The sequence below is a fragment of the Vicugna pacos genome, chromosome 1 (assembly GCF_048564905.1).
Source record: "Vicugna pacos chromosome 1, VicPac4, whole genome shotgun sequence".
NCBI classification, from domain to species: Eukaryota; Metazoa; Chordata; class Mammalia; order Artiodactyla; family Camelidae; genus Vicugna; species Vicugna pacos.
Genome location: NC_132987.1, coordinates 62970720 through 62998434, shown reverse-complemented (window position 1 = coordinate 62998434; position 27715 = coordinate 62970720). Strand labels below are relative to the sequence as shown.

The following is a 27715-nucleotide window of genomic DNA, read 5'->3' as shown; positions in this document are numbered from 1 at the left end:
CATGAATGGAGAGCAGTTTACGTAACACCGCTGTTATATAAATCCAATTTTTAAATAGTTTTTCTTCTTTTTTTTTTTTTGGATAGTTTTTCTTTCCTTGCTTTACACTTATTCAAACAGATAATACCTAATAAAGTGGAAATTTTCATCTTAATTCTATATATATAAGTATATACATGTATATACAGTACTGATTACTTTTATTATTGAAAGCAAAAATTTTGTAAAATATGGGATACACCAATTAGAAGCACTTAGGAATTAAAGTGTGTAATTATGCTTCTGTGTGTGTGTGTGAGAGAGAGAGAGAGAGAGACAGAGACAGAGACAGAGACAGAGACAGACAGAGAGAGAATTACTGGAGATGACCAGTTAGCAGAAGTAATGTTACCAAACTAACAAGAACCAGAAGTGCCTGGAGAAAATTCTCCAGTTATTTAAGATTCAAAAGTGTGTACATATGGGGTGAAATGCCACATATCTCATAACAGCAGAGTGGGTGTGGGCCTAAACAAGGTGGCCTGTCTAAAGTCACCGGTGACTCAACACAAACTCAGGAGGTAAAGAACGCAAGGCCAAGATGACATTAGGTGGAACTTTTCTGACAAGGAACTTCCACTGAAGCTTCTTACTCTCTCCGTAGTTTTGCCTTTTCCAGGCTACTGTTGATTGGATCAGAAATTGACAACTGATATAAGCTGGACCAATCAGATTCTCTCTTTGTGGACTTGGGATATAGGACCAAGAGGCAACTACCCAGTTTCTGCACAGAGTTGGAAATGAGGTGCTCTAGACACAGAGGGTGTGGATTAGTTGTTGCCGGAGCTGTACAACGTAAGTGTAACGTTCTGCCTGCTAAGGGAGAGAAGGATGAGGTAGAAACTGATCAGGTGGCAGGCAGAGTGAGACTGAGGGACTACAGGGTGGAGCAGCTCAGAAGACTCCACCTGGAGCCCAGGAGAGGACAGAGACAGTGCATCAGGGGTTGGGTACCCTAGGTCTAATGATGGGGTGATTCCTGGGAAGGGAGCTGAAATGATTTAATCCCTCCTCCAGGGAACGCAGGCAGAGGGTACAGGAACCAGATAGGAAAAGACACCGTGTATTTATCCCCTTGAAACTGATGTGCAGAGACCAGCAAGGCAGGGAGGAGTCCTGGGAGAAAGTTGAGGATACTCCATACTTGGGTATCTTTACCATCTTCCCCAGAGGCCAGGCCTTGGCTTGTGTTGGGGGGAGGGGAAGAAAGTGATGTGGAGGCTGAAGCCAGGATCCAAGTCTGGGCTAGAGCAACTGAGCTCCCCAATGTAGAGTAACTGCGGGCTGAAGCATCTCTGCGCCTCTACCTCTGTGCCAAGCCCTTCAGCCACCAGAGGAAAATCATGAATGAAATCCATGGCTTTGGAAACACAAAAAGTCAGAGGGATTTTATTTAAATAGACTTTAATCAGAAGTAAACTAGAGTTTTGTGTGCAAATTTATTTTGGTTTTTAATTTAGAGCCATCACCCCATTAACTCTGGTGTGTGCATGTACGTCATTCCGTAGATCGGTGTCCTCGTTGTGGGTGTGTCCGTGTGAGACTCTGTCCATTTATGTAATAGGTCTTTACGGACTCTTCCTGTAAGCCTCTGTGTCCACTGTGCTGACAAGATGTGATCTCATCTTTATCATTCATTCTCGTTACTCATTTTTCTTGGGAAAGCCTTCAATCATCTTCCTTTTTCCAGTCTCTCCCAGACCACGGCGCTTGGAAGTGTGTGCAGGTGAGGCTGGGGTGGTTCATGAGGTATCCTAGGCCAGAGCTACTCCTTTCGGGCGAGGCCTCAGCTTTCGCAGTTCAGCGGGTAGGAGTAACGGGTCCCGCTGCAGCCGCAGAAGCGCAGGACCACAAACACCGCGAGCCCCAGCAGCAAGAGGGCGCCCAGGGACCCGAAGAGGATCCCGAGGAAGGCGTCAAGTTTCACGCTCAGGTGCTCACAGCGCATGCCCCAGGCCGTGTAGATGGAGAAGGGCACACAGCTGGGGACAGAGAGCGGGGACGCGGTCAGCAGGGGAGGAGGCTGGGGCTTAGCCTCTCCACCCCGCCTCCAGGGCCAGGGAGGTTTTCCACGACAGGCTGGGCTCCCCTCTAGGGAAGAGGCGGAGTCAGCCCTGAGGGGGGGCTGAAGCAAGGCCACTGGGCAACTGAGGCGGGCGTGGAGATGAATTCACCTGGGTCACCTCCACCTGGACAGCGAGGAGGGGCGGGGCTGGCCGCAGGAGAGCGTGCGCAGTCACAAACCCAGCCCCATCTCTGAGCGCTGCCCCCTTGCCCCCCTCCCCTGCCCCGGTGCCCAGCTCCATCAGTCCCCTCCTTGGACCCCGCTGCAGTGGGCAACCGTTGACGCAGATGGAGGACGCTGATGTCACAAGAGGGCCCGGGTGGCGCTGCTCTTCTTAGCAGTCCTGAGCTCCCCTCACAAGAGCCCCGCAGACTGCTAATAAATCAAGAGAGCAGAGGGAACAAGGGAACAGAGGGCGCCAGTTTGAGAGGGACCTCACTGACTGGTACTGTTAAGGAGGGGCAGGGCCGGGCCTGGGCACAGGACAGGGGGTTCCTTTTCCACAAGGAGACAGCAGGCTGCCCACCCAAGAAGCAAAATCTGGTGGAAGAGTTTGGCTTTGGAGCCCTTATCCTGCTACTTAACTGCTATTTATCCAGCCCTTAACTGCTACTTAACTTACTGGGTGCCGCGGGCAGGTTCCCTATCATCTCTAAGCTGCAGCTTTCACATCTTTAAAATGGTCATAATATCCACCCTGTAACTGGTTTGAGCTGCAGAGGTAATATAGCATCTTTATTCTCTACACAGGGTAGGCACTCACACGTCTTCTTTTCCATTGTCCTTTTTTCTCTGATCCCCTTTCTCTTAATTACAAAGGAAGCATCCTAATTTTCAGACACCGGGAGGTACCACGGCATTTCCGGACCCCTTGCAGTATCTTTGCCCAGCTTGGATTCCCCAGCACTGCCCTCTACCTCCTGTCCCCAGCCCCACTCACCTGCAGTGGGGTCCATCAGGCAGGTGCTGGCACTGGCCTCCGTGCTCACAGTAGCCCTCGCTGCATGGGGACACGCAGGTGAAGCCGCTCTGGGGGCTGAAGACCAGGTGGTAGCCCTTGTAGCTGTTGCATTGGAAGTAAGTTTCCAGTGTGCTCACATTCACTGTCAGGCAGGACACAAGCGAACAATGGAACACAACTGATTAATACCAAATCTGTATCTTTTCAATCAAGAATTCCATTTCCAGGCACTTATCCTGAGAAATAATTGGAAACATGCACAAAAGCTACACATGTTCATGGAAGCCCAGAATAGCATGGTTTATAATACCAGCAAAGCTTGACAGGAGTGGTTTTGTTTAATAAAGAATATTGTGCAACCAGTAAGCACCATGGAATAGAAAATGCATCGGTTAAGAGAATATGCTTTGACGTCAGCCAGACCTGAGCTGAAATTCAAATTCTACTAACTAGTTGTGTGAATTGGAGGAAATTTCCTACCTCTTTCAGCCTCAGTTTCCTTATTTTTAAAAGGAAACTACCTTGCTGTAAAGTTTAAGTGAGATAATATATGCAGAGTATTCAGTACAGTGCCTGACATGGTAAGCTCTCAATAAACGGTCACTGTTAGTATAATATTCTGTTTAAAACATAACACCCTATATTAAAACTGTAAAATGATATATCAAATTGGAATATGTATATAATATACAAGGCAATATGTTCATAATTGTTTAAGTACTGAGGAAGTTATCAAACATTAGGTATGATTTGATCCCTTTATTGTAAAACAATACTGATATGTGTGAAATTTCCTACGCATAAAAGAAAATTCAGAAGACTATGTGTTAAATGAATTTGTCTCTGGGTATTGAGATTACAGGTGATTTTTTTTTTCTTTTTGTTAATTTCTGTTTCCTAGTTTCTACAATAAACATATTGTACTTATATAGTAAAAGTTGTGGGGCTTTTATTGTTTGTTTTGTCTAACAAAAGGCACAGTCATATCTAGGGTAGTCATTCCCTTACCCCCAACCCTTCCTCCCCGCCACACATACACATAATAGTTGGGAGGATTTCACATTGTTGCCGCCTGGGAGGAAGGAGGCTTAGTCTGGATTCTAGAAGAAGCTCTTGCTTGTCCTGGACTCACGGAACACAGCAGCTTCCGTTGGGTGTGGCATGGTCCCTGCCCTGTTCTCTGCCTCACTCACAAAATAGGGTGGGCCATTCCTTTTCTTCTCTGGTAGACTTGCCAACCTCTCATTCCCATCAACTGGGGGCTCTCGGAGTTGAAAGAGCCCTCAGAAGTCCCATCTCATTTTCCAGATGGGGGTGTTGAGACCCGGTTTCAGATGGCTTTTGCACGGGGTCACATTCTTTCAGGGAGAGGATGTCTCTATCCCTGGGCCAGGTCTCCAGCCTTCAACTTAATATCTCCAGCCAGAGGGCAAAGGCACAAGGATGTCCTTGTTTATGTTTATAAAGTGCAATGGTCTTTAAACCAAATCATTAACAATTCTATAGAAAGAAAACCATTAGGAATGATGGTCAGGCAGTTGGAGTGATTGTTCTGTGAAACTGTACACGTAGGGGTGCATCGAGCAGTATTTTGCGCTCCTGCTGTTGAATCTAGAAGGATGGTGGGTAAAATGTTTATAATTTCTCTCAAAAGTTACAAACAAAAAAGTAAATTAACTTGTTTCTTGTCTGTGGCCCACTGTAGAATACATTTCAGCCATGGCTGGTTGGGCTGAAGCTCTGGGCCAGGCTCCCTCTGCTTCTCCTCCCTTAGCTACCCCAGTAACTGTCCCCAAGACAGTGACTCACAAGCCATCACACTGTGCACGTTTTCTCTGGAGATAGGGCAGAAAACCACATTGCTCCTGGGCCCCTCACTTCTCTTCCTCCTCCTCCACTGGGCCTGGGGTAAGAAGGCCTCCACCACTGCGTCCAGCAGCTGAGTGTTCAAGAAGTCAATGACAGGGCCCCCAGGGCGGTACTGGAACTCCGAGATGATCTTCCAGTGGTGAACTGAGCTTCCTGAGGCCAGTGTTGCTGGAGAATCTCTGTGTAGGAGGGGCACAGTGAGCGGCTGAGGGGTCAGGGGTGTAGGCGAGGCCCCAGGGGCCAGGTGAGGACCAGGTAGGGACAGTCCCACTTACATCTGATTCACTTCTCTGTTCCTGAGGAAAGTCCTTACATCCAGGTTCCTCAGCCTGTAGGCCACCTAAGACAGAGGATGGGGATTCGGGGGTGGTAGAAGTGGGGTGAGGCTCAGTCCAGAAAGGAGACCCTTCCCACTTTAGTGTATTTATTCATTCTTCTTTCCTTCCTTGAATGTGAGCCCCAGTACCACCAGAATTTCTGTATCCCTACACGCCAGCTTAGCCTGGTGACTGGGGTGGGTCCCTGCTTGATAGAAATGTGTTAGTGAGTGAAGGACTTTACGTACTCTCACCGCACCTCGTATCACAAGGCGAGAATTGGAAGTGAATGATCCCCACTTTACCTCTGATCACTCTCTCATTTTCTCCCCTCATGTATAATGAACACCAATCACAGGTAGCCAGACCTGGGGATGGCCAGGTGCAGGGGATGTCAGTGTGACTAAGGAACAGTCCATACTTAAAGACCCATAGTCTGGCACGGTAGACAGACATCAACAGATTTACCATGCAGCAGCAGCAGCAGCAGCAGCAGGAGTAGGAGCAACTGTAATAATTATTCTGGTAATTTTGTGATACATTGTGTTTCAGGCACCTCGTTAAGTGCTTTATGTACATTATCATTTAAACCTTGACACGGCCTATTGACATAAGTCCTATAATTCTTTCTAGTTTTACAGATGAGACATCAAATAATTTGTCTAATTATCATATCTGCTCTAGTGAGTGGCAGTGCCAGAATTTGAACCCAGGTAGGACTCTAGAGCCTCAAAACTCAACTACTGTGCTATTTGCCTGGGATTGGGGAATGGATGAGGGAGGGGAGCCAAGAAGAGGGAGCCCCCAGCTCCTTCAGGGAAGTCAGGGAAGGCTTCCTGGAGGTGAAATGCCCACTGTGTTTCTTCCATATAATAACAAAGTGCAAGTCTCAAGGGATGCTTGGAAGGGGAGGCTATGTTGACACCATGGACTCTGTCTATTGTGAGTTGGTCATTCCAGCCCCTTTGGAGGTCTCTGTCCTGGGCCTTTCTGCCTTCCTCACCCCCAGCCTTCCCTGGGGCAGGAGGCTCCAGCCCCTGGCAGTTAACTCTAGACGCATGATGAGACCCTGCCCTGAACCTGCCAAGATCCACCTCCCCACCCAGAGCCGGCCCGCAGCACTGACCGAGGCATTGACATCTGCAGAGGAGGCATTTTCGTCTTCAGCGAGTAACAGCTGGATGATTCTTATGGGAAGCTCTGGAGATGGGAGAAGCAGATTTGTAATCGCCTCACAAGTTTACCCAGACTTACCCAAGGAGGCCAGCCGAGAAGACCGCCCAAATCTACAGTGACGGTAGATCACCAGAGGAGTCAGGAGAAGTGGCCAAGTCTATTGACTCTCACACTAGTGGGTGTTAGACTACGGCCAGGGCTTCCCCGACTCTTGTCTCACTGAGCTGTGAGGTAGCCTTCAGTCTTTCCTCAGCAGACGGCTCAGGCCCGTGGTTCCTGCTGTGACAGCTGCCCCCTTCTCGCTCCCGTGCTCTACAGCTTACCACCAGCTGAGGGAAATTGGGAGTTCTGTCCTGTAAGTTTGAGGAACTTAGCTTGGCCCCCAGCGGAGAACTGGGGATGGCGGAGCATCTGGTCATACCTCGGGCGGCTGGAGTGAAATTGTTTCCGGCCAGGAAGCAGCGAGTGTCGGTGAAGGCTTGGGGGCAGATGCAGGCAGGCTGGCAGTCCGCAGTCTGGGAGATGTAGCAGTGGCCGTAGTTATAGCAGTAATTTGCAGGGCAGGACTTGTTCTGACAGGGGAAAGAGTTCTCCAGAGCTACAGAGGGAGCAGAGAGGTCAGCAGTACCACACTTGGCAGCAGGGGGCAGCCTCCAGCCCGCGGAAAGCTGCTCCCAGGACAGGCTTGGTTTCTATCCCCCCAAAGCCCGCTTGAACTGTGTTCTGCTCGTGGGCCACTCTGAACCCCAAACTATCCTTCCTTTTCCAGACGTTTCTTCACCGGGCAACCCCTTTTCCTCTGCCAGGTAGGGATTCTCCCACCTCTGCTGAGGAAATGGATGTTTATCAGACCCTCTCCATCAGGAAAGGACCCAGAAGGCTTGCAGGAGAAGGGCCCATATGCCCACTTTCCTCACTGGCATCCCCTTTCTCACCTTTCTAAGGCTGTGATTCTACCTTCTCTGGTCTCTGCTCAGAAGACGCAGTGGTCTCTAGATTTCATTGGAGCACTTTAGAGGGCTTAGGAGAGGCCGCACCGTGATGTGATGCCCCTAATGGCTCAGAGGTCGAGGTGACTCAGAGATCCAGGAACAGCTGGTGGGAGGAGGACTCAAAGGGAAGACAAGACACCCCTGCTGCCTGATGCCCATGGCAGCCCCTCCAAACGTCTGATTGGGGAGAGGCAGAGACCCTGGGCCCTGCATCTCCGAGAACCCTTAGGAGTCTGAGGGCCCCACCCCGGCTTGCTTCTCGTTCCCTGGCTGCTGTTAGAAGTTTCATCTCTTCTCCAGGCCATGTTCTGTCTTTTGTCCTGGGTTTCCCACACTGGTGCCTCAAGGCTGCTCTGGCCTCTCCCGCCTGCCTGTACAATGTTTTCTCCTTCAGTCTCACACCCTACCTACCTGCCTTCCCTCCTTACCATACCCACCTGTACTCAACATTCTAAAGACTTGCTGGCAAATGGGGAGAAGTGGTTTGCCCTTGGTTGTCCCAGGCCCTAGAGATGTCACCTGTCCCCAGGACCACCTCCTGCCAATCCTTGTCCCCAGCTCACTTGCACAGTGACGTCCATCTCCAGTCAGGTGCGGAGGGCAGGCCTCACAGCCCTTCCCAGGAATGCACTTCACACCTTGGAAGCACTGCACATCGCAGGGGTCACTGGAGCGTTCGCAGAATTGGCCAAAGGTGTTTTCGTCACACATGCAGTTGGCCACCTGGAATGGGTTGCTGATCACTGGGTGGCCAGGAGGCTGAACAATTAAGGGCTTCTGGGTGTTTCTGTACTGACCCCTCTGGTCTGAGTCCTTGTCTTAATTCTGCCAGTATCCACCAAGCACCTTCCTGGCCAGGCCCTGGGCCTGCCTGTCCCTGCCCAAAGGCAGACCGTCCTGGGGCCTTGTCACCTCCCTGGGCTGTCCTTTGCCCTGAGCCCTCTGCCTGGTCCTTGCCTGGGATCTCAGCCTCTTCCCTCTCACATCTTATCTCCTTGCCTGAAATCCCTTCTAGAGTAAGATGGGGGCTAAATAAACAAACATTCTACTACCCTTGGAAAACTGGACCCCATGTAAGTTGCAGCTTCCCGTTCTCCCTTCCCTTGCTGACTCCCAACCAAGAAGACAGAGGCTCGCTGCTAAGCGTGAGAGCCCACAGTCACCAGAACCAGGGCACAGGGGAGAACTGTGCCAGAAACCTCATCACACTCCTGGTCTTTCTTTTCTCCCCTACGGCGATGACTCTGGAAAGCTCCTTGCAACGGAACCCTTCAACAATTTCTACTTCCAAGACTGGATATCTTGGGATATCTAGAATAATGTATTGATTTTAATCCCTTTTCCCCCCATTTTTTTTTCTCTTCCTGGACTCCCCTACCCCTGTCCCTTTCAAGCAGGAATTCTCTGCTCATGCTTCAGGACTGGGGTGTGTGTGTAAGGGGTGAAGGAAGTGGTGGGGTATTGCCAGCCAAACGTTTTCCTTTCTGGCTCCCCCTTTACAAATAAAACAAAAAAAAATTTTTTTAAATGCGGATGGCACCAGATTCATGGATTTAGGCCAAATATTTTGGCTAGAAACTTGAATGGAGAAGGATTTTCTCCAAACTGCGAAAGAGATGCTTCTTTCAGTTGGAGGAAGATAGAGAAAGGGACAGAAAAAGAGTTTCCGGGGTGCCAAGATCAGAGGAGAGCTGTACCTCTCTTCTCAACACCGTGAGGATGAGGCCTCAAAGGAATGGCCGTGCAGTGCTTCTAGGCTGATGGGACCCTAAGCCACTGTACAGAAGGTCTCCTGTGTCTGAGCAAAGGCACCAGAGCCACAGAGTGCCTCCCTCAGTCTGAAGGGAGGGAGCATGGAGATTGTGGTCCATGTAGACCCAGGCCCAGTGACCACAAGGGCACCTTCCCACTCCATGCTTCAGTGTCCTGTTCCAGAACATGGAGCTGGGAACCACTGGGCAACTCTAAGAAAGGCTGAGGTGGAAGTTTCCTGCAGGCCTGACTGAATAGGGGCTGAGAGAGAAAAATTCAGTTGAGCTATAAGCAGTAAAGAAAGTTCTATTTCTTATACTTGCAAGTTTGTGGCCCAAGATTGGTATCAGCCCCCCTCTCCTACTACAGCTCCACCCACCTCCCGATACACACATTATCACAGGCATTCAATGACAACATCCCTTCAATTTCCACTTCCTTTCCCCTCAACACGGAAGCTCCCTCCCCATCCTTCTCTAACACTCACCTCCAGGGAGGAATTGCCCACCCAGCTGGTCTGGTTGTATAAGCACTGGCTCTTTGCCTTGCAAGCACAGACCACAGTCCTTGGCTTGAGCACAGATGACAAGCCGTCCTTGGCACTTCTTGCTAGAATCTCCAGAGTAAATGGTTCCAGCAGCTTTGGTGTCCATAGCAGTGTCCCATTCTCTGCCCCAGGGAAGACAAGATTGTTGAGAGTGGGGAGTCACATCTGCCCTGCTGTCTGACACATCCTGGCATCTAATACCCCAAGTGCTGAGGCTGGACTCCTCTCCACCTCCCCAGACCACTTGTCCAATCTTATCAACCATTTCTTTCAGCAATACTGGCTTCCTCGAGTGATCCTCCTGAGCATGCCCCAAGCTGGAGGTGGCACCAGCCCAACTAAGGGATTCTAAGGTGGGGCTCCACAGAGGGGAAGGCAGTTGCCCCTCTGAAGGGACCCCAAAGGGTCACCCTGCCTGGGCCAAAGGACAGGACATTTAAGGGTAATGGAGGATGAAGGCCAGGATGCTCCCAACACTTCCCCAGGCTACTTGGCAGGTCTTCTGCAGAGAAGAAGAAAATGACTCCAGCGTCCTGGCAGCCCCATCCCTTGCCCTGATTTCTCACCCACTGCTCTCATTTCCTGGACCTTTCACTAGCCACCTTCAGACACCAGACTACAGTGAAACACTGCTGCATATCAATGAGGACTCTTCTGATCAAACCTGCCTTATGTTGTGCAAGAAAATAGGGAAGTCTCCTGGAAACAATAGGTTGAGAGGAGCAGATAGTAGGGAACAGATAAGAGTAATTCCCAGGCCGTCACTCTTCAGGATAGGAGCCCAGTGGAGGAGAAAATCTGCTGCCATTGACTGGGCACCTGGGAGGACGCCACGTGGAGCAACAGGATGCAGGCAAAGTAGTCCTTTCTTAAGCACAGAGAAAGGAAATGAGTCAGAGAAGTGCTCAGAGCTCAGAATGAGGTCCCTAAGGGCTTTGATTTAGCAAAGTACAGTCACCAGCTTAATTAGTGTTGGCAACAGAAAGCAGGTTGCCTCCTGTGGGCTTTGACTCTTAACCCAGATCAGGGTCCAGGCCTGGGGTCTCCACACCATTACTGACAGGAAAAGTTGAAGCTTTCAAGGAGGTGCAAAATTAGGTAAACACGTGAGAATGTACTGAACGAAGGTATTTATAGTTTTTAAATCTTGTTCTATATGATATCCTTCTTTTAATAGATATGAAAGTGTTTTAAATTAGCCTTTGTTAATTGTTATATTTAATAATTTGGTGATTGCATAAAGATGATTAAAGATGATTGCATTTTATAAGATTGAGATGAAATGATCTTTACACTGGATCTTAGCCAAAGGGCCGGAAACTAGTAGATGAAATGATCTTTGAATCAGTTGCATGGGCCCAGAGTCACCAGGGTTAGCTGGTAAAATCATCATAAGCCCATCACTGCTAGTCCCTAGGGGCCATCTATCCAAATTATAGGAATAATTCCTAGAAATGTTGGTCCTGGGTATTCCAGTGGAAAAATGACATGAAGTTGCACAGGGTATAAATGCAAAATTACCCAAAGCTTGACTCTGACCTCATCAGCTATGGCCCCAGTCAAGCATTCTTACCAAAGAGCTTGAAGTCAGCGCTGTTGTTTCTGAGCGTGAATGTGACGTTCTCAGCACTGCTGGTGTAATTAACCAGCATGGTCTGTCCGGTGAAGGCTTTCAGCTCCTGAAAACCCTCGATAGGGGGCGGGTACTGATCTGAGACACAAAGAAGGGATTCGGGGTCTGAGGCAGGATACTCTCTTGCCTTCTGGGCCTCCTCTCTCTTTCTCTAGTCCTCTGGCTTGTAAGAGGCATTCCCAGGGCTGTGACCCACCTCCAGAAGCAGGAATTATCCTGTGTAACTGCTCTCAAACCTACGCAAATCAGGCTGCGGTTGTATTGCCCACCAGGCCAAATCTTTGTTCCCTTTTATTTTCTCCCCAAACAGGGTTTATTTCAAGTTCTTTCCTGATCAGAATGCCATGCTGGGCATGGTATGAAGTGAACCAGAGGACAGGGTTGTTGAGACCAATGCAGAGTTTTACCTTCAGAAGAGGGCCAAAAACCACAAGGGTCATATCTCACGGGCATTGCATTTGTCAGGAAATAGAGAGGGGTGAAGCCCTTTCACCGGTCCCTGTGTTTTGGAGCCCTGCTATTTCCATTTCATTTTTGATTCATCCATTTATTCATTCAGTCACTCAACAAATATTTATTGTCACCTACTCTACGACTGGCACTGTTCTTGGAGGTAAGAACACAGCAATGAACAAATAAGAAAGATACCGATGAAAATTTGAAAATGTGTTAGATAGTTATACATGTTAAGGAGAAAAAAAATTGAGCAGGGAAGGAAAATAGGAAGTGTGGTGAACATGAAATTTTAGACAGGCTAGCCAAGAAAGGCATCGCTGAGAAGGTGACATTTGAACAGAGACTCAAAGGAGGTGAGGGGCAGGCCCGTGGCTGTCTAGGGGCAGGCGTTCCAGGCAGAGAATAGCACATGCAGAGTCTCGGAGTTGGGAGTGAGCCTGGCGTGTCTGAAGAAGAAAGAAACCAGTGGGGCTGGAATGGAGGGAGTGAGGCGAGAACACTAGAAGAGTTTGGAGAGGCAATGGGGCCAGATTGGAATGACTTTGAAGGTTGACATAAGGACAGAATGAGCTGTGGGTCATGGGAGGGTTGGAACAGAGGAATAACATGAGAAAAAGAAACTGTTAAATTTGAAAAATGTGTAGTTTTAAGGAGTGTCGTGGAAGCAGGGGCTCCTCATCTGCTCCGTAACTCAGCACAGGCCTCCCCGGGCCCCACCACTTACTCAGGGTGGAGTTCATCTGCTGGTAAACTTTAAAGAGCATCCCAGTGTGTTGTCCAAGTTCCACATTTTGTGTGGCCAGGGCGTCATAGATGCATTGTTCATCTCCATTACACTGGGAGGTCAAATTTCCATTCAAGGATTTATTTTCCCGCAGTTGTGAAAGGAACACAGGGGTGAAGTTGGAAGGCAAATGATCATTCCTCTTGCCAAGGAGGCTTGTTCCATTGATTTCCCCTAAAACACATGAGGTGTGATGGTGGCGGGACCATTTAGTTATATTTCTTTCTTGTCCACTCCTTATCCTCATGTTGTATGGTTTGAGGGGTGGATGGGGACATGGAGGGACAGAGTGACTTCCAGCTTCTGAGATTGGAAATGCCTGCTCTAGTGAGTGAGGGCCACCCACTTCTTCTCTTCCAGATAGAGGGACTCAGGTGGGTTGAGGGTGGAGCGGACAAATCTGAGGTGGCACCAGAATCTTCAGGTCTCTTCCTGGCCTTTCCATCCCTCCCTCACACAGGACAGAGGTCCGGTTCCCACAGGACTGAGGGAGGCAGTGCAGCAGCTTCCCTTATCCTGGCCCTGCCCCATCTGCCCGAGGACTCTGAGGCCCAGACTCACAGGTCATTCCATAGTGAAAAAGTGTCTCCTCAGTGCTCCCCAAGGCAATGGTGGAGCCATTGGGCATCCTGAAGTCGTCATGTGGGTTGCCGTTCCAGAACCCTGAGGGACAGAGCAGGAGTTGGCCACCCTGGAACTGTGACCCTCCCCTTCCCTGGGGAGCATCCAGCGGGTCATATGGAGATGTAGGGAGGAGAAGGGAGCCTGGGGAGCCTTTGCCAGTTGCATGTGTTCTTGGTTCAGTTATCCAGGAGAAGGAGAAAGGACTATGAGCCCAGAGCCCACCCCTCAGCTTTAGGGAAGAAGAAAATGAAGGAGGGAATGGAGAAGGAATGTTGGGGGTGGAAGGAGGGTGGGGAGGTGCGAAACCAGAAGGGAGCTGCTGGACCCACACTCCCCAGAGCCCATCCTTGATGCCCCTTGGTTGCCCTGGAACCAGAGCTTCAGGAGGACGGGAAGTGAGCTTCAAAGGTAGCTGAAGAGGTGCCTCCTCCTTTCCTGAGCTCAGTATCGTCCCAGGGCTCCACTCCAAGGAGGCTGAGAAAGGAAGCCCCATCTGGGAGGTCCGCTGGCCCACGGGATGGGGAGCTGCTGTGGGCTGGAGACCTGAGCGCCTGTTGCAGAGTCAGGCTTCTGCCTGCTCCTTACCCATGAGGCCCTCTGTGTGGTTCTGGTACTCCTCTGGGAGGCTGCAGGAGGCATGGAGGATGTTGGAGAGAGCAATCACTGAGACGGTCACTGTCCCATCGAAGCTGGCTGACACCATGGAGCCATTGCGGGTCATTATGACTCCAGTGGTGTTGACTATCACCTGGCCTAGAATGTGGGGAGACAGATGAGGAAGCAACCATCTGGAGCTCTGGAGGCCCAAGACTGGCAGTAATGAAGGTTCAAGATGCAGAGGAGACTGAGAGTGGCTGGGAGACATCCTTCAGGGTCCTACTCCATCCAGCGGCCTGAAACCATACCCACAGGACATCCTCACAGCACACCCCATCCACTTCTCCCTGGGGACTGAGGACGGGGCTGCCACCAAGAGGCTGTCACACACAGACCCAGAGGAAGGAGAGAAGTGAAGAGGGCAAGTTTGATGCTCTGCTCTGGTGAAGAAACTGCTCAGGCATAGCTGCTGGAGGGATGCAGGGCTGGTGACCTCTCTGTTCTGCCACAATGCTGCTGCCTCTCCACCCCTGCACCCTGCTCCCCCATGCCAGGCACCCCACTGACTCTGACCTTGACCCAGGGAAGCAGGAGAGGGCTGCTGATGGCTGTCCCCAGCCTACCTTCTGCTCCTTCTCGAGTGGTCGTTACATTCTGGTTGTTGAGCCGAACATGGATTGTGTCATTGGGCTCAAGGAGCCATTGAACCTGGAAAGGAATTGGTGGAGGCCTAAGCCCGACCTGCAGGAGGGCCCAGAGGCCAAGGAAGGAGGCTGCGAGGAGAGTGTAGAGCCTGGGCCTTGGACGAAGGTGAGGGTGATGGGAAGATGATACAAGGTGATCTAGCTACCGTGTGCGGGGCGCTTAGCACCCGCCAGGCTCTGAGCTGGGCACATTTCTTAGATTAGCTTTTAAATCTCATAACAGCCCTGTGAGGCAGGTATATTATTATCCCCATTTTACTATCAGAAAAACGAGGCACCAGAGGTTAAGTCATTTCTTCAGTCACACAGCTGGTGGAGCCAGGACCCCAATCCTGCGTCTGTCTCAGGGTTGACTCAAACACTGTGCTGGCAGGATGCAGCCTCCTTCCCTCCTGCCCCCTTCCCTTCTTCCTCCTCAGTCTCCTCCTGGGCCTCAAATTCCAGCCAAAGTTCCCGGAGCTGAAGGTGCTCTGGGAGGGGAGTGCCACCCCCCTCACCGTGATGGGGTCCAGTCTGCTGGAGCTGTATTTAGCAGCAAAGGCAATGAAGTTGGTGGCCTGTGCTGAGCCCGTCTGGGCAGTGCGGCCCTGCAGCATGAAGGAGGAGTTTCTGTCCTGGGCCTGGACCAGCAGGAAATCCCCCAGCCCATTGAAGGTGTAATTGGCACCATCCAAGGTAGTGATGTGGGGGTCCCCGAACATCCAGGCTGGAAAAAAGAAGGCACCACATTGGCATGGCAGACCAGGGAAGGGGCTAGGATTTCTCACTGCCCCCAGGCAGGGTGTTTGCCTGGGAGACTCCAGCCTGGGGAGGTGCTCATGGAGCCTAGAACAGTCCGGAAGCTCCCTTGCATTGTGTGCCCCCCACCCACCTCTCATTATCTCCCCTTCCCTCAAGGACATGTGTAAAGTCCCTTGTTTGCTATCTCTGCACAATGGAACCATGTCCATCTTCCTTTGTGGCCACAGCCCTGCCCCAGGAAGCTTGTGCCACCCTGGTCCAGACCCCAAGAGGCTTTCTCCCCCTTCCCCTGCCAGATCTTCCACCTTGGCCCTGCCCCAGGGCCAAGCTCCAGCAGCCTCACCGGGCCTCGGGGGCTGGTACCCAGAACAGCCAATGCGGGGCCGCCTTAGCTGGTACAGGGCGCAAAAGGAGGGCTTGTCGTTGAAGCGGCAGCACCAGTTCTGAGCCTCCAGTTCTTGGTCTGTGGGGAAGGGAGCTTGTTGAGGGAGGTGGAGGACGTGCAGACCCCAGCTGGGAGGTTTGGGCAGGATGACACGGGCAGCACTGGCATGGCTTGGGAATCAGGGGCACCTCACTTCAGATCCTGCCCTGTGCAACGACCTTGGACCATTGACCAGTCCCCTTTTCTGACTTGTCAGAGCCATAAGCAGCAAAGCTCCCGATGGGCCGGGCACAGGGTCCTTCCTTTCTTGAAGGGTGGGGTGCTGAGTCCCACAGCTCTCAAAGTGCTGAGAGTGAGAAGTCATGGCTGGTGGTCTGGGGACTAAGGAGGCTGCTGCGATTACAGGGAAGAGGATGGGGGCAGACACACTTTGGCCCCCCAACCCTGTGCTTTCTAGCTCCTTTGGAGGGTATCTGTGGGAGATGACTCCACGTCTTCCCCCATACAGCCTGCTAATCTGGGTCCGGATGGACAGGGTCAGACCAGGTCCCCTCCCCTTTCCTAGAAAGATGCCCCCATTCTGGGCTGGGGCTATGAGCCAGGTGGAGATGGAGCAAGAGGAACTCAGTTGTAAATCCCTAAGATGCCAGCTGAAAGGGAAGTTGGAAACTTCCTAATGTTACAAGATCAGGAAATTGAGGGTCAGAGATGGGTAGTAGCGGGGAGGAAATGGGGACGAGAGGCCTCATTCTGCAGCTCCCACAGCTGGCATGGAGCCCAGGCTGGGCTCTGACAGGGAAGAACAGAAAGCTCCAGAAAAGGCGGGGTTGAGAGCTTGGTGGACACACGTACCAAACTGCCAAGGACTCTGCACACTCCAGCCTTCGAGAAGCTCTCCCCAGCGCCCGTAGCTGCAGCAGACGCCCCCACGCCAGGAGGAGAAGCTGCACAGCTGGCTGCTGCCGGCATACCACCAGCCTGCAACAAGCCAGACGTACTCAGGCCCAGGGTGCCTGTGGGGGGTGGTACAATGGGGTGGGGGTGCTTCTGGGGAGGAACCGAGGGGGTCCTAGAAGGGACAGGTCAGGTGTGGTCAGAGAGAGGGTGGGTGGGTCTGTGGGGGCCAGAGGGTGACATAAGAGACAGGAAGGGGGTGTCACCTATGTTGATGGGCTGGAATCTTAAGTCCCACAGTCCCTGCTGCCAGGAGCAAGGGCAGGAGAGGCTGGGCCCCTGAGGCTGTCTCTTCAATGACTGCAGGCACCTGAGACGGTGGTTGGGCTTTTCTTTCCTGTGTAGCTTGTAGACCTGCAGCCCTCGGAGGCCTGGGGAGCAGAGGAAGGGTTATTCCGGGGCCTGAGGCCACAGGCTCTGTGTTAGCTTTAGGGACAAGCACAACTCATAAGTGCCCCTCTGTATGTCACTCCCCCAGCTCTGAACAGCTCTTCCAGGGATGGGCCCAGTTCAGACTGGTAGTAACTCCTCCCTACAGGCCGCTTTAAATGACCTCCAAAATCTCAAAGCTTGGATCGTAGGGTGAAACCCTGGACAAGTGCTGGGCAGGGAGGCCTCATCTGTACCCAACTCAGAGTCAAACCCTGACTCTAGACTCCAGAGCCCAGTGAAATACAACAGGCCATAATGTATTCGATTTTGACCCTGCTTCCACACAAAAGAAGAAATTCTCAAGATAACTACAATTTGATAGGGTTTTGAAAAGAATAATCATTGTTTATGATTATCTGTTTGTGTATCTTCTCAATGGCCTGGTACAGAGGAAACACATGGGATACTTTCCTCAAATACACACACACACACACACACACACACACACACAAAATCACACTGCACCCTCTACATCACAAGCAGATGCATCTTGATAGAAGGGCCTTAATCTGAAACGACAGCTTTCTCCACAAGATGGCACCCATGATTTGACTTAGCTTCCAGAAGTTCTTGCCACAGAACAAATAAAATTGGATTTATGCTTCACAATTTACATGGCTAATTTCTAATGTTAAAACGTCCCCTGTTCTATCACATTTTGGAAACTGTAATTCTTTCCCCTTTGGGGCCACCGGAAAGTACGGAAGAGGCCCATGGGGCCTGAAGTACTGGCCTTCTTACCGGAATAAGAGCTCTTTGAGAGCAAACATAGTCGGTCTTTTTCATTTTTTTTCATATTCCTGGCTCTTTGCACAGTGTCCAGCACACAGCAGGTACTCAATAAGTGATGACCGAGTGGATGTCAGAGCCCTGGATCTCCTCTTAGTAGATTCCCTTAAGGGATCTCATCTGGGCTCTCATTCCAGCTCTGGGACAAGACACTTGGAGAATGGTCCTAACTGCCCATTCACATCCCACCTCCTGCCACACCCTGTCCTTACTTCAAGGATCTGGGCCCACTGATAGCCCTCCCAAGTTCGGGTCATCCCAGGGAGGACACAGCCCCAGCTGAGACTGCCCTGTATGTGGACACAAGAGATACACTGCTCCCTGGGCAGCGCCAAGTCCGGATTACACCTGCAGGAGGTTAGGTGGTGCTGGAAACACACTTTGGGATGGTGGATATGCAAGGGAGCTGCCCCCAGGACTGTCATTGCCTACGGAGTGGGAGACAGAAGAGGACTTGGTTCCTCGAGTGTAGTAAGGTGGCGTTTTTACCTGAGTTGGAATCCAGGAACTGGTCTGGACGATACCTCTCCCATAGTGGTTGGAATGTCAGTGGGCTGTTTTCGAAATATCCATCTCCACTGCGGACAAAGGAAAGAAGCTTTGGCCTCTGTCACACAGTCTTTCCCCACTGTCGGCAAGTTATCCATTCATCCAGCTGGTCAGCCAGCCAGTCCCTCACTCATTCCAGCTAGTCATTAGTTATCAGCTGGTCAATCAGTTATTCTGACAGTTGGTCAGTCCGCCAGCTAGAACCACTGACTCCCGACACTAAGCAGGAGAAGGGAAGAGACGGAAGGGTCAGGAGTTAGGAGGCTCGAATTTATTCCACATCCGATGGCTAACTGCAGGAAGCCGGTTATGGGCAGGGTGTGAAAACAACAGGTCAGGCCTCCTTCCTGGTAGGTTCCCTTCACCTAGGGGCTGGAGAGGGGGCTCTGTAGGGGACAGCTGGTTGTGAGGGCTAAGAGCCGATCTGCTGAGCTAGGCAGTTATGGGTTCAGTTTCCCATTGCAGCACTTGGTAGCTTGGTGGCCATGGGCAAGTTACTTAACCTCTTCGGTTCTTAGTGTTCACCTCTGTGTGAAAGGGGTCGCAGTAGCCTCTACCTCACAGCATTGTGAAGATCGGATGCAGTAACATTAGTAAATCCCTCAGGACTGAGTGAGGACGGGTGCCATGGATGCGCCATCCCCGCCCGCCTCTGACACAGGGCAGATGACGCACAGGGATGTGACACCTTCTGTGAGTGCACTCAGAATGGTGTGAAATTCCTAGCTTGTTGGATAATTCCACCCCTTTCTCCTTCAGGGCACATTGAAAAACAAGTGAAAGCAACATAATTATAGGGGCCATCCAGTACACACTCTAAGAGAAAAACATTTGCAGCACGTTAATTACCAGTAACAAATTACATGGGAACTTCACAACCGATTGCACAAGTACCATGGTTGAGAACTGCTGTGTCAGAGACCGAGACACCTCCACACTTGGGAACCTACGTCCCCACCCAAGCCCTATCCACCCCTCTGCTCTCCGTCTTTGCCCCAGCCTTACACAAGCTGTTGGTGCCCCTGTGTGAGGGGTTAATTCTCAGCCCGTCAGAAGTCAGGAAGGTTTCAGCCTCATATTTTGGGTTCAAATTCCTGCTTTGCCATTTTCTAGCTCTGTGACTCTGAGCAATTACTCGTCTGTATGTACCTCAGTTCCTTTATCTGCAGAATGGGTGATTAACACTCTCTCTTTCATGGAGTTGTTGTGATGATCAAATACAATTATGCATATTAAGCACTTGGCGTACTAAATGTTGGCTGCTGTTATGATGGTTTTTGAGAAGTTAAAAGAGGTCAGCTAATGTCTGTGGAAATCCGAGAAGTCAAAACTGTGGGAATTATTATCACCATGCACGGAAACTGGGATAGGAATGGCAGAGTTAATAGGGATCTTTTAATGTGAAACGGCAAGAAGCGGGAAGTCAAGTCAGCGCAAGTCAGCAGCATTGGCAAGGAGGTTTGCGCCTCATCCTGGGGGATGTGAACATGTGTGCAGCGAAACCCCTGCTCTGCACCGCTTCCTAGTATCCACTCAGTGCTGACAGCCCCTCCCTGGCCTACCTGGTGAAGCCCATGAGGACGGGGTTGCCTGGGCGCTGGGTCACATCCCACTGCATCCCACCGCTTTGGTAGAGAAACAGGGCGTAGGACCTGCTCCCGTCTGTGGAAAGGATGGCCTGGTAGGTGTTGGTCTAGGGATTGGTTAGAGACACACATACAGATGTTTGTGAGAGATCTGGGATGTCCCACCATCCAGCCCACACCCCGGGCCTGACACCCACGCCACCTCTTCGTGACCTACCCAGGGCAAAGGCTTGGGCTTGAAATACTGGTAAGTTAGGGACTGCGCAGGCAGCTTTCACCCTGGGTGTTAAAGCACCCGTCATGGTGGATTTGCCTTCTTTGTGACTTCTTTCCGGGGTAGGGGAGGTAAAGGACTCTGGGTTAGAGTCCAGTTGGAAGGGGTTTGTATGGCAAAGCTTCAGCAAACTGAGAGATTAGCCAAGGTGCCAGAGAGCTGGGTGAGGCCCGAGGAGCTTCCTCAGGGATAGCTAAGGATATTGTCCAAGTGTCCTCTCAACCTAAGTAGCAAGGAGGACCACGGCCGCTGAGGCTTGAGGGTCTCTGAAGGCGAGTGCCAAGCACTGTGCTTGTCCAGAGTAGGTAAGTTGCTGAGCCAACTGAGCAACAAGTGACTTCAGACCAGACACAAGGAAGCACTCTGTGACTGCCAGAGGGAAGACCAGGGGGCTGTGGTATGCCCAATTACATTGGCTGCGTTTTGGTCGAGAGCCAGAGGGTGGGGTCAGAGAAACCTCTGGCTTTGTCATTTGCTAGCTGGGTGACCTTGAGCAAGTTGCTTAACTTCTCTAACCATCATCTTCCTCATCTCTGATACATGGATAACAGTATCAGGTTGAACCATATAAAACTGCCAATAGCCAGCCATTTTTGACTCACAAAATTTCCATGTCCTACATTTCAACCTCCTAATACCCAGTGCTCTGGGCTGCTATGAGGTCGTGTAAGCAGAGGCACACCTGGTACAGGGTGAGAGCTCAGCAAATGGGCTGGGGTGCTGGAGGAGGAGGGGTGGGGGTGGGAGGTTGGGGGTTGGGGGGTGAGTGGGGAGGGCAGTGCTATAATCACCAATCTGTCCTTGAGTCAAAGAGGATTTTAGAAGAGGAGGCCTCACGTAGGATTCTAGGATGCCTGACTTCCAGGTTGCTCACAGGAAGCTGCCCACTGGTCCACTTACCCCGAAGGTCCTCCAGGCAGGATAGGCGGGGGCACGGACCCACGTGACCTTTAGCGTCCACTTGGCTTTGTAGATCCAGGCGTCTGTCAACATTTTAATCTGAGACTCCACCCCCTGCACTAGTGGGTTGTATTCATCATACAGTGTCTCATATTCCTAGGAGAAGAAGGCAGATACGGACAAGGAAACGAGAGACCCCGCACTGTCTGCCTGGTGATCCTGCTCACTTTAGTCCACCCCTGTCTCCCATCCTTCCCCGTCCTGGGCCTACATTTTCAGTTAGTTCCTCTGACCTTAAGGTCAATTCAAATTCTGGGAAGCCTAGGGCGTGTGGAGTGGTGACTCAAGGCCCAGAAACCCAAGTTTTCTGGACCTGAACTTCTGCATCTCTTAGCACAAACTGGCTTGGACTTTGTGAACACCTGCGCCCATCTGTACCTCCCTGTATCCGACTGGAGGCTCCTTGAGGACAGGTGTGTGTTTCTCCATCTTTGGACCTTTTACAGTGCCTCATCTGAGGTGGGGGCACGATCCATATCCACCTGCGGTAGCTTTCACAATGTGAATAGCTCCCACAGAATGGAATCATTAACCCAATGCGGGAGCACATGCAGGGGCTTCACTTGACTCAGGCTTTCTGGGACAGACCCCCTACAATCTCACTCTAAAATCAAATGATGGATCACCAGCCCCCATCACTGTCTCCTGCAGGTCTTTCCATGGTTGTGTCCTAACCTGCTTCCTCCCCACCCTCATAGTTAAGTTTCAATCCCCGCCCATACTGAGCCCAGGCTCTGACAGCCGTCATACTTGCAAGGCCCTCTGCACAGCCCTTTGTCTCTCCTTGCTGGTGGCTGGAGGACCCTGAGCTTTGAAAGGCTCACCTGGTAAAATATGGTTCCCTGGTGGCTGGAGAAATCAGCATCATCCCAGAATGGAGCCACCAGGGCCACAGGGTCCTGGGCTGTAAAGCCTCCAAGAGGAGGGTTGGGGTCAGAGAAAATCTGGTACTCTGGGAAAATGATCTGGCCATTATCTGTGAACTGAGCACAAAGGTTTGTCCAGTTAGCACTCAGGAAGGGAGGAAGGGAGGGAACATCCCAGCCTCGGGCCAACTCCTGGGCCGCGTGAGCCCCAAGGGCCCCTCTGGGTAGAACTTCAGCTATGTCGACACCCTCTGGAAGGTCTCATCCACCTCTCTGCCTGCTGGGAGAGCCCCTGCATGTAGTTCTCACACAAATACTCCTCACCCTTAGGACATTCCTCATGTCCCAAGTCCTTCCAAAGGTGGTAGGTTTTGTCCTGCTTCAGTGGCAGAGCCGTCTGTAGACCAGCCCAATCACAAAGCAGAGCACAGAGCAGTCTCTGGGTAAATCCTCTCACCCCACCCTGAAGCTTGTGCCACATCACTTAGGGCTAAAAAGACTGATACCCTCACCACCATCCCTGTGTCGCCCTTTCATTCTGTGTCCTGACTCAGCCCCTTTACCACGGGCCATAGTGGCCACGACGGCCGTTCAACTCTCCTCCCGGAGACGTGGGGAACTTGGACCGAGGAACGAGGAAAGAATTAGAGAAAATGTGAACGGCCTCAAACACTCAGGTTCCCAGGCAGAGCTTCCTACTCATAAAAAGGGCCCATGAAAACAGTTTACTGGGCCCTGGGACCTCTCCACTGGAGGTAACAGCACTCTGTCCCTGCGGGGTGGGGGCCTTGCTCAGCTCCCCATCTCCCTCAGCTGGTGCCCTGTCATTAAAGACAGCACATGCACATGCAGCCAGCGGCATGGACACAGTAGGTGTCTGAAAAGTATTGCTTCCATTTTCCCTCTCAGTCACGGTCATGGTCACGGTCACAGGACCATCTCCAAGCCCTAGACAGAGAGAAGCAAGGCCCATGGAATGCAGGTCATGGGTCCTGCCCTTGAGGGTGCAGCCAGAGACTCACGTAGAGGGAATCTCGGAGAGAGGAGCCGATGGGGAAGCCGATCTGGGGCTTGAAGAGTGGTGAGGTGAAGTCCACAGTCCTCCTGACAAACTCCCGGTCTCCAGCAGTCGGCCCATAGGGGAAGAGGGAAACTCCTGGACAGGTACAAAGAAGAGCAGGAAGTTCTCAGGGGCCCTGACTTCATTAGGGCTGGCAGAAGTCCCCCGGGAGTGTCCCCCGGCTACTCCTTCATTCTTGTCCTCTATTTCCCTAAGTGAGAGCCATCAAGGGCTCCTCCCTCTGCCTCTCCACTTGCATTCAACCCGTCTTTTCACTTTACCCCTTAAATGGTGCTCTCAGCCTTCCCCAGCTTGAAGAAAATCAGGTCCTGCTGTCACAATACCAACAAATTATTCTGCACCTGTTATGGTACTCATCATTCTTTTAAGGGTTAAAAGACAACATTTTTCCAATGCAGTGAAGATGAGTAACTGAAAGATCATTTCACAGAATGAGACTTGTTTGCTACAATGGTATTTCTCTACATAAAGTTGAAGAGCCCCTAGAATTTGTCATAAGACCCTCCTAGAGGTCCTTGAGCTCCAGTTGGAGAAATGTTGTCCTAAAAATTTCACAGAAGGGCCTCCTCCTTTCCATACTGGCCGCCCTCCCCTGGTCTTGCTTGGAATCCTGCAGCTGCCTCCAGCAACTTCATCCTCCACCCCAGTCACCATAGCACCGTTCATCAGTGTAAATCTAGCCACAGCCTCCCTGGGCCTGTTGTCTTCAAGATCCTTTACACCACAGCCTTGCTTCTCAACACTCTTCACCTTACTTCCCGCAACCCCAAAGGCTTTGGGGATTTCCTCCTCATGCAATGCGAAGATTGCTTTTTCCGTCCATGCCTTTATTCCAGCTGTTCAGGCACTCCCGCCTTCCTGGGGCACTTCCTCTTCCCAGCTCCTATTCATGCTTTCCAGGAAGCCCCCTCGTCACCTTGAACCCCTCCCCTCCCCGGCCAACATTCCCTGAGAGCCTTCCAAGGTGTGCACCCAATACCCTGGACTTAGTCCTCTAATGGCACCTATGGAGGCAGCAGATCTGTCTCTTGCTAAACAGCACCTTGATCATTTCTGTATCTCCAGTTCCTAGCTCAGGACCATGTCTAAAGCCAGCCATCAGCACCCAACTCTGATGCTGTCTCATTGTCCCCTGTAAGGCTCTTCTGATTGGAGACAGCAGAGTCTGTGAGCGGGCAGGCTGAGACAAAGCACTCAGTTACCTCACCCTTATCAAGGGGATACGGAGAGTAGCTGGACTTCCCATGGTCCAGATGCAGCGGTGGAAAGATCCACAGAACTGGTTCCCCCAGCTACCCACAAGAACCCTCATCAGTAGATCCGATCCAGCTGCCGGAACTACAACATCTCCATCTAACTCCAACCTCTCCGTCCCAGCTCTACAGAACCACGGACCTTTCTCAGGCTTGATAGGGCCCAGGGCAGCTGTCGAGTGGGTGCCCGTGGAAGTCCTAGAAGTGGAGGCTGTTAGGCTCAGGGAGGTTGTTGAGGGTAGTGATGTCGTGCTTCTCTTGCTGCCTGTCCTCAGTGAGGTTATGGTTGTTCCTGGACAGACAGAGAAAGAAGGCTAAGTGGGTCTTACAGTCAGGAAGTATCAGAGATAAAGAGAGACACAGGCTTCAGGAGCTGGAAGAAACAGTTACAAAATTGTCTTCTGGTCACACTCAAACCACCCCCTGCAAATCAGCAGTTCTCTCCGGGACAAAGGAGGTGATCAGCTTGTCACCCACCAGACCCCCCCCCCCCAAAACCAACTTCATCTTCTTGTGGACCTGACTTCCAGCCTGGCAATGCTAACTCACCATCTTCTCCCAAGCACTCTTCTAGGCTGAACAGAGTCAGATGGTCCACTATAAGAGACAAAGGTGCCAGAGTTCCCACCTACCTGATGCTTCGGTATTTATGGTGGAGCTTGAGGATGCTGCAGATGGTGGAAAAGTGCTGGCAACAGACAGAGTAGTGGGGTGACTTGTAAATAGGGCAGTAGAGCTCCAGGTGACTGCAGGGCCAGGTGCTGCTTGAGAGAATGAAGAATTAATGGTGGAAGTATAAAAACTTGATATACTCAGAGTTGTTCCCATATTACCAGAAGTCAGGGAATCAGAGAAAGCAGACTCTGTGGAGGGCTGTACAGTAGGCAGAGAGGAAGATACGCTTGTTTCAACAGAAGTGAAAGTCTCCTGAGGAACGGCTCCCAAAGAAGTATGTCCACTTCCGGATGATGAAAGAGTGGAAGGGTTGACTACAGTGAAGTCCCTGCTATGTGATTTGCCAGTGGTCTCCATACTGGGAGTCTGAGAGGCCTGAGGAGACCTTGACGTTATCTCACGAGAAGCGCTGGAAGTGGGTGAGGTTGATTGTTCCACGACTCCCCTTGTCGTGGAGACTGCAGAAGTGACTGGAGGGTTACTGCCCACAACCGGTTTTGATGTGTCCCCTGTTCTTCCTGTGGGGGTGTCGACTGAATTTTGTGACGTGACTGTCTTTGAGGTCATTGGAGATGTGTTGCTTACGCTAGATAGGGATGAAGTTCTGCCTGTTGAGGTTGGTGCTGTGAGCATCTGTGATGTTGTCCCGGGTGTGTGGGTCACACTGGATGGGGATGACGTGGTTGTCTCACCTGCAGGAATTGTCCCTGGAGAAATGCCCACTGTAGATCTCGGTCCCGCTGTGGATGATGAGGGGGTTGATGTGCTCACGGCTGTGATGGTGCTGGCTTGAGTCTCTGCGGTGGTTTCCAGACTCTGAGTCTGGGAGGTCTGAGGAGACGTTGATGTTGTCTCACGAGAAGTGGTGGAAGTGGGTGAGGTTGATTGTTCCACCACTCCCCTTGTCGTGGAGACGGCGGAAGTGACTGGAGGGTTACTGCCCGCTACCGGCGTTGATGTGTCCCCTGTTCTTCCTGTGGGGGTGTCGACTGAACTTTGTGACGTGACTGTCTTTGAGGTCACTGGAGATGTGCTGCTTATGCTAGATGGGGATGAAGTTCTGCCTGTTGAGGTTGGTGCTGTGAGCATCTGAGATGTTGTCCCGGGTGTGTGGCTCACACTGGATGGGGATGACGTGGTTGTCTCAGCTGCAGGAATTGTCCCTGGAGAAATGCCCACTGTAGATCTCGGTCCCGCTGTGGATGATGAGGGGGTTGATGTGCTCACGGCTGTGATGGTGCTGGCTTGAGTCTCTGCGGTGGTTTCCAGACTCTGAGTCTGGGAGGTCTGAGGAGACGTTGATGTTGTTTCACGAGAAGTGGTGGAAGTGGGTGAGGTTGATTGTTCCACCAGTCCCATTGTCGTGGAGACGGCAGAAGTGACTGGAGGGTTACTGCCCGCTACCGGCGTTGATGTGTCCCCAGTTCTTCCTGTGGGGGTGTCGACTGAACTTTGTGACGTGACTGTCTTTGAGGTCACTGGAGATGTGCTGCTTACGCTAGATGGGGATGAAGAGCTGCCTGTTGAGGTTGGTGCTGTGAGCATCTGTGATGTTGTCCCGGGTGTGTGGCTCACACTGGATGGGGATGATGTGGTTGTATCACCTGCAGGAATTGTCCCTGGAGAAATGCCCACTGTAGATCTGGGTCCCGCTGTGGATGATGAGGGGGTTGATGTGCTCATGGCTGTGATGGTGCTGTCTTGAGTCTCTGCGGTGGTTTCCAGACTCTGAGTCTGGGAGGTCTGAGGAGACGTTGATGTTGTCTCACGAGAAGTGGTGGAAGTGGGTGAGGTTGATTGTTCCACCAGTCCCCTTGTCGTGGAGACTGCAGAAGTGACTGGAGGGTTACTGCCCGCTACCGGCGTTGATGTGTCCCCTGTTCTTCCTGTGGGGGTGTCGACTGAACTTTGTGACGTGACTGTCTTTGAGGTCACTGGAGATGTGCTGCTTACGCTAGATGGGGATGAAGTGCTGCCTGTTGAGGTTGGTGCTGTGAGCATCTGAGATGTTGTCCCGGGTGTGTGGCTCACACTGGATGGGGATGATGTGGTTGTATCACCTGCAGGAATTGTCCCTGGAGAAATGCCCACTGTAGATCTGGGTCCCGCTGTGGATGAAGAGGGGGTTGATGTGCTCACGGCTGTGATGGTGCTGGCTTGAGTCTCTGCGGTGGTTTCCAGACTCTGAGTCTGGGAGGTCTGAGGAGACGTTGATGTTGTCTCACGAGAAGTGGTGGAAGTGGGTGAGGTTGATTGTTCCACCAGTCCCCTTGTCGTGGAGACTGCAGAAGTGACTGGAGGGTTACTGCCCGCAACCGGTTTTGATGTTTCCCCTGTTCTTCCTGTGGGGGTGTCGACTGAACTTTGTGACGTGACCGTCTTTGAGGTCATTGGAGATGTGTTGCTTACGCTAGATGGGGATGAAGTGCTGCCTGTTGAGGTTGGTGCTGTAAGCATCTGTGATGTTGTCCCGGGTGTGTGGCTCACACTGGATGGGGATGACGTGGTTGTCTCAGCTGCAGGAATTGTCCCTGGAGAAATGCCCACTGTAGATCTGGGTCCCGCTGTGGATGAAGAGGGGGTTGATGTGCTCACGGCTGTGATGGTGCTGGCTTGAGTCTCTGCGGTGGTTTCCAGACTCTGAGTCTGGGAGG

The 27715-nt window shown here is 51.6% G+C and overlaps 1 protein-coding gene across 1 annotated transcript in view; it reads right to left on the bottom strand.

The window, feature by feature from the left end:
* Positions 1-1459: 1459 nt before the first annotated feature.
* Positions 1460-27715, bottom strand: part of MUC4 (mucin 4, cell surface associated) — a 51362-nt gene continuing 25106 nt past the window's right edge. Inside the window, exons 16-42 of the mRNA XM_072970780.1 lie at positions 26997-27447; positions 26541-26553; positions 26197-26443; positions 25754-26121; positions 25019-25147; positions 23075-23208; positions 22011-22169; positions 21127-21282; positions 19929-20059; positions 18307-18395; positions 16803-16967; positions 16495-16620; positions 15601-15720; positions 15014-15222; positions 14436-14520; positions 13801-13968; positions 13153-13254; positions 12532-12765; positions 11292-11429; positions 9659-9840; positions 7983-8142; positions 6849-7025; positions 6378-6451; positions 5210-5274; positions 4875-5113; positions 3045-3207; positions 1460-2021 (exon numbers count right to left, since the gene is read on the bottom strand). Coding sequence (XP_072826881.1) covers positions 1826-2021; positions 3045-3207; positions 4875-5113; positions 5210-5274; positions 6378-6451; positions 6849-7025; positions 7983-8142; positions 9659-9840; positions 11292-11429; positions 12532-12765; positions 13153-13254; positions 13801-13968; positions 14436-14520; positions 15014-15222; positions 15601-15720; positions 16495-16620; positions 16803-16967; positions 18307-18395; positions 19929-20059; positions 21127-21282; positions 22011-22169; positions 23075-23208; positions 25019-25147; positions 25754-26121; positions 26197-26443; positions 26541-26553; positions 26997-27447 — 4480 coding nt within the window. The 3' untranslated portion in view covers positions 1460-1825. The remainder of the gene's footprint in view (positions 2022-3044; positions 3208-4874; positions 5114-5209; positions 5275-6377; positions 6452-6848; positions 7026-7982; positions 8143-9658; positions 9841-11291; positions 11430-12531; positions 12766-13152; positions 13255-13800; positions 13969-14435; positions 14521-15013; positions 15223-15600; positions 15721-16494; positions 16621-16802; positions 16968-18306; positions 18396-19928; positions 20060-21126; positions 21283-22010; positions 22170-23074; positions 23209-25018; positions 25148-25753; positions 26122-26196; positions 26444-26540; positions 26554-26996; positions 27448-27715) is intronic.